Consider the following 5,144-nt stretch of genomic DNA (forward strand, 5'->3'; position numbering starts at 1 on the left):
GGGGGGGCCCGCGGCGGCGCACGTGGCGCGCGGAACCCGGGCGAGCGGCCGGGCCCGGGCCCGGCCTGGCGGGACGAGCGGCCGTGCACGGGGAGCGCCCCGGTGTGCGCCGGCCCGCGGCCAGCAGCACAGCACCGGGCCCCGCGGGGGCGCCTGCCCCGTGCCGCGTGGCCGGGGGTTGCGCGCTCTGCGGACGGCACCTCGTGTGTGTGCCCGGGCCTCCTGCCCGCTGGGAGAGCGGGGGATCCTGCAGCGGAGCCTCAGCCCTCACCAAAGCCCAGGGCTTTTCCTTGCCTGGAACCTGCCCTCACGTTCTGCCTCTTCTTTCAAGTAGAAGTGGTCCAAGGGAAAAGTGCGAGACAAGTTGAACAACCTCGTCTTGTTCGACAAGGCCACCTATGACAAACTGTGCAAGGAAGTGCCCAACTACAAGCTCATCACACCTGCAGTTGTCTCGGAACGGCTGAAGATTCGGGGCTCTCTGGCTAGGGCTGCCCTTCAGGAACTGCTTAGCAAAGGTAAATACAGCAGTGGAAAACCACTAAGCTGGGTGCATTAGATTTCTTTCTTTACTCGGAAGACTGCGCTGCGTCTGAACTGCAGAGATTGTCATGTTTTTATCGAAGCCACGGCAGTTAGCCTGTATTTCCAAAGCAAATAAGCAGGTCTGTGTCATGCTTAGCAGCACAGCTGTAGTAGGAGCACTCTGCCCAGAGGCCAGGTGGCAATTCAGCCACCAGATGCTGTGTGGGAGCGCACGTGCTGCGCCAGCTCCTGCATGGCCTCAAAGCACTGTTAGCTCTGGCGCTTGTGTGCTCTAGGCAGGGCCTTGGAGTGGCCATCAGGCTGCTACGAGGTGGTTAGCACAGCACAGCAGCGGTATTGGGTGCCTGGTACCTTCGGTTGCCCCCTCAGATCTGCCGTGGCCCGTGCGAGCACAACGTCCTCCGAGCGCTGCAGCCTGCACGCGCTCAAATGCCTGTCTGTTCCCACCAGGTTTGATCAAGCTTGTGTCCAAGCACCGAGCCCAGGTGATCTACACCAGAAACACCAAAGGAGGCGACGCGCCCGCTGCCGGGGAGGACGCGTAGGCAGGTGAGGTGATGGGGCGGCTGGGTGCCGCGTTGGGCCCTGCCAGCGGCCGCACCGTGCTGGGTACCGTGAGGGCAGGACGTGCCTCACAGATGGCTCCAGCCCTGCCTCCACAGCTCCTGCCGGCACCGCTTGCACCGTGGAGCTGGCTCTTTGGTGTTCTGGATACGCCGCTTGTGGCCGTTGAGGTTGAGCTCGCTCCTCCTGCCGGTGCCATGGCGAGAGCCGGGCGTCCCGCTCGGCACCATGCGGAGCCGCTCCCGGAGCCGCGGGTCTGGCCACTGCCCCGGGCGCTTCCCTCCACAGCTCGCGCTCAGAGCCCCCTGCATCGCCTGCGTTGCGGCGAGCTCCGCTCTCATTGCGTCCTCCTTGCCTTGCAGGTGCTCCAGGGGCCTCTTCGACACTATGTCATATGTTGGTGCACACAATAAAAATACTCAAATAACTTTTGTTCTTTTTTCAAGAACGCCCACGTTTCATTATTGATGTATTCACTATTAGGTACCTCCCTGGTTGTACTGTAGGTGACCGCTATCCTCCCATAGAGGCCAGGTCCTCTCAAGCTTCTAACATATGACCTTGGCATTGTTTTCTATTGTGAAATGGGAAAGAACTTTAAAATCACTGGGTGCTAAAATAATACAAACTGTATTCAGTTTTTTTGAGTAGGAAAAGAAAATAAATGTTGGGTTTGTTACTTCCTAGGCAATGAAGGTGCTAATGGGAGTCCTATGACTGTTTCTTTAAACTCCCTCTAAACAGGAGTGCCCTCCCCAGTTCAGTGTATGCAAGGCAGCAGCATCTGTCTGGTCAGTATCAGGTGGGCAACACAGGTAAGCAGCTCTCAGTACGGCTGTGAGGATTTTAGTACAGTGAATGGCTGATCACAGAGAAGGTTTTTGATCACCTCAGGTGAAGCAGAACCAGGGCTCCTTTCCCTAAAGGTTACATTTTGAGGGAGTAGATGCAATACAGTGGGGGCAGCAGTGGCCCTGCATGCTGCTTCTGCCTCTGTAACAACTTCCTGTTGAACTATCAAGAGAGAGAATTTAAAAAAAAAAAAAAAAAAAAGTTTCACAAGTTTATTTAAAGAAATACTGTGCTGTACAATCTGTGCTGTATAAGCCAGGCTCCCCGATAAGAGAGAAAAAAAAGAGATAAAACAAAAAAAAACCAGTAGCAGCCAGGCAGGAGACCCTTGCCCTTGCCCCTTGCTGGCAACTTTTGCCTTCGCATAATTCAGGGCTTGAAAATGCAAGGCCTGGCTGGGTACTATGCATCCCTTACAAGGGGAACAAATCCAGTGCTACATCTCCTGGCAGAGTTGCCGCCAGCAAAACTCTTCAGCCCAGGGGTTTGTCCTGGGGCCTCCCTGCCCTTTGGGGACCTGGACACAACTGCAGGGCACCTGGAGCCAAACCTGGCAGCAGCAGCAGCGGTGTTGATGCAGCTGCAGCTACTGCTGCTCTACCTTTTCACAAGGCTCTGAGCTCAGTCTCTGCTGTGCTCTTTCCTTGATCACCTTTTCTTCTTTTCCCCCGATTCAGCTCTAAATTGATGCCTGAAAAAGAAAGGATAGATGTAAGAATGCAAAAGCCTTTTAAAAGTGGCAACGAAAGCTGTCGTGCCTATCAAATCTGTGCAAAGCATTTTTGAGCGCAGGCGTTCCTCAATGTGCTGTTTTCATTGAGCTGCCTCCTAGCCATCTTTTCAGCTAGTTTACAGAGATTTTGAGTGGGCCTCGAGCTGCCAGCAGGACAAGCGTCTGCTGCGGCGCTAATAGGCAGATCGGAGGTGTCTGCCGTGCGCACCAAGGCAGGCGCCTGCGTGGCTGCTTTCTCTGCAGCAGCAGTCGCTACTTAATCGCTTGCAAGTCTCTTGTGTGATATTCCAGCAACAGAACCATCTGCCTGAGCTGAACACTGACGGGAGTAACTCCATTTTTTTGCAGTAAGATGCATCTTGCCCCCCTCACGGTTTCGTTATCACAGACCCGTAGTGTGTAGCGAAGGGCCCTGCAGGCAGCTCACCTGGACTGCCACCTGCGGCCCTGGTTCCAAACCCGCCCGAAGGAAGGCAGCCAGCTGGCGCCCGTCTCAGAGTTATGGTCAAAGTTGGCACCGACTCGATCTGCTGGGAGCTTCTTCAGTTTCTGCTTTTCCTCTAAAAACAGAGCTGTCTTTAGTGAAGGTTGGTCAGTCAAAAGGCTTTTGCTGCGCTTGTGCAATACTGCAGCGAGCTTCAAGCTATCGCGAATGCCAAGAAGCCACTCACTCTCTTTGAGAAATTCCTCATACGATGGTCCAATTTGCTGTTGACTTCCTACCTCCTCCTCTTCCTCTATTAGCCAGGGAGGTTTGGCTCCTAAGTCATAGGGAAGACACATAAGTTGACGTGGGGAAATAGATCCCCTTGCCATGCAACTGCAGCCCACCCTGCCAAGCAATCTGCTCTGAAGTTCCTAAAGAAAGCAGCAACAGAGCGTCTAGCAATAGGAGAAATTACCTGTGTGAATATTTCCCTTCCCTTCTGTTTCCTGTTAGCAGAAACATAAGACACTTTTTAGAAACTGGTATTTTTAGGAATGATGTAAAGTGCATTCTAGTAGGTGAGCGACAAGAGACTGATAGGTGGAAGAGGAGGAGAAAAATCAGGCTTCTCAGAGTGGAAACTGCAGGCTCAGCTTCTTTAGCTAAAAGGCAAAGGGAGGCATTTCTCCACTTTGCTTCAGGAGTGCTTTTTTAGGGAGTCGCTTTTCAGGACGTGGCCAGAACTCTCAGCTAGTTCTGTGACTGACTGGCGAAGCTGCCTTTCCTGTGCAGCAACTGGCATTCGCAGTGGAGACTGCAACTCTTGCGTAGCTTTGTAACACGTGTTAAGGTCTTGGGCACGCTTATGCAAATAGCCATATTCGTTAGCAAAGCTAGGTAATGACCGTCCCTACCTGGTGGCCAATAAAGGTCAAAGTGTGGCCTGGTTCCATCCAGTTCAGATCAGGTACCTCCTGCATCCCACTTGGGCCTGGCTGCTCCGCATCGCGAGCGCTGTCCCTTGGGATACAGAGCCAAAAGGCAGCCGGAGAGGCGAGGACATGTGAGAGAGCTCAGCAAGGTCGTGACTACCCGTAAGCTTCAAGAGCAGGGGTGAAGCTTGGGCGTGGCAGTGGCCGCAATGTACGCGTGGCAGGGAGGGAGAAAAGCAGCAGTGTGTGCTGCGTGTGCTGGTAGTGTCTAGAGGGAATCACTGAGCTGGCTGCCCAGAGCTGCTGGGGCTAACGCAGGCCTGCAGAGGTGACACAGGCATCGCGCAGCTGGGCAGCTTGCTTTGACCCAGGATGGTTTGGTCATGAGGGCTTGGAGGGACCGAAAGAGGGGACTGCAAGGGCTGACACTGATGTTTAGCAGCAGCAGAGCGCGGGCAAGCAGCAGTGCTGCGCGGCGGCCGCAGCGCGTGGCGCAGAGCACGAGCCGGCAGCCCCGCACGAGGCGGTGGCACCTCTTACCTTTCCTGCTGCCCGGCGCCGTCGCGGCGAGCAGGTCCCTCGAGGGGCTGCGGCTCTGCCTGAGTTTGATTCAGGAAAAAGGAGCAGCGGTCCCGCTCCCCCCCTCCCACCCCCGAGCCCCCCGCCCCGCGAGCGCCCGGCCGGGGGCGCCGCCGCCAGGGCTGGATACGGCTCCGCGGCGGGCGCGGCACCCACCTCGAGGGCGGCCCGCACGGTCTCCTGCTGCCGCCGCTCCGCCTCGCGGATCCGCGCCGCCATCTGCGGGTACGCGCAGTGAGCGCGGCGCGGGGCGGCGCGGGGCGCGCGTGGGGCGCCGCTCACCTCCCGGATGCGCTCGTCCTCCCGCTCCTCGTGGGCGGCCAGCGCGCGCGCGAGTGCCTCGCTGAAGCGCGCGTACTCCTCGGCCGTGACGAGGAAGCGCGGCCGCAGCGCCGCCTCGGCGCGGTGCTCCCGCCAGAAGCGCTCCGTGGCGCGCCGGTGCTCGGGCCTGCGGCGCAGCCGTCAGCGGAGCCGCTGTCAGCACTGCCCGCGCGCCCGCCCGCCCGCCGCC

At 57.4% G+C, this 5,144-nt stretch overlaps 2 protein-coding genes across 2 annotated transcripts in view; one reads left to right on the forward strand and one right to left on the reverse strand.

Moving 5' to 3' along the window:
- Window positions 1–334: 334 nt before the first annotated feature.
- Window positions 335–1,722, forward strand: RPS25 (ribosomal protein S25; the record flags this gene model as incomplete). The annotated part of the gene is made up of 3 exons (XM_026040309.1): window positions 335–518; window positions 997–1,095; window positions 1,473–1,722. Coding segments are annotated over 2 exons (279 nt in total), but the record flags the coding sequence as incomplete, so codon positions are not given.
- A 532-nt stretch (window positions 1,723–2,254) lies between these two features.
- CCDC84 (coiled-coil domain containing 84) overlaps window positions 2,255–5,144 on the reverse strand; it is a 14,252-nt gene continuing 11,362 nt past the window's right edge. Inside the window, 9 exon segments of the mRNA XM_026040310.1 lie at window positions 2,255–2,653; window positions 3,123–3,255; window positions 3,367–3,456; window positions 3,598–3,628; window positions 4,037–4,142; window positions 4,595–4,653; window positions 4,764–4,781; window positions 4,784–4,852; window positions 4,916–5,081. Coding sequence (XP_025896095.1) covers window positions 2,611–2,653; window positions 3,123–3,255; window positions 3,367–3,456; window positions 3,598–3,628; window positions 4,037–4,142; window positions 4,595–4,653; window positions 4,764–4,781; window positions 4,784–4,852; window positions 4,916–5,081 — 715 coding nt within the window. The 3' untranslated portion in view covers window positions 2,255–2,610.

The sequence above is a fragment of the Nothoprocta perdicaria genome, unplaced genomic scaffold, assembly GCF_003342845.1.
Source record: "Nothoprocta perdicaria isolate Ctin4 unplaced genomic scaffold, notPer1 scaffold_252, whole genome shotgun sequence".
NCBI lineage: Eukaryota > Metazoa > Chordata > Aves > Tinamiformes > Tinamidae > Nothoprocta > Nothoprocta perdicaria.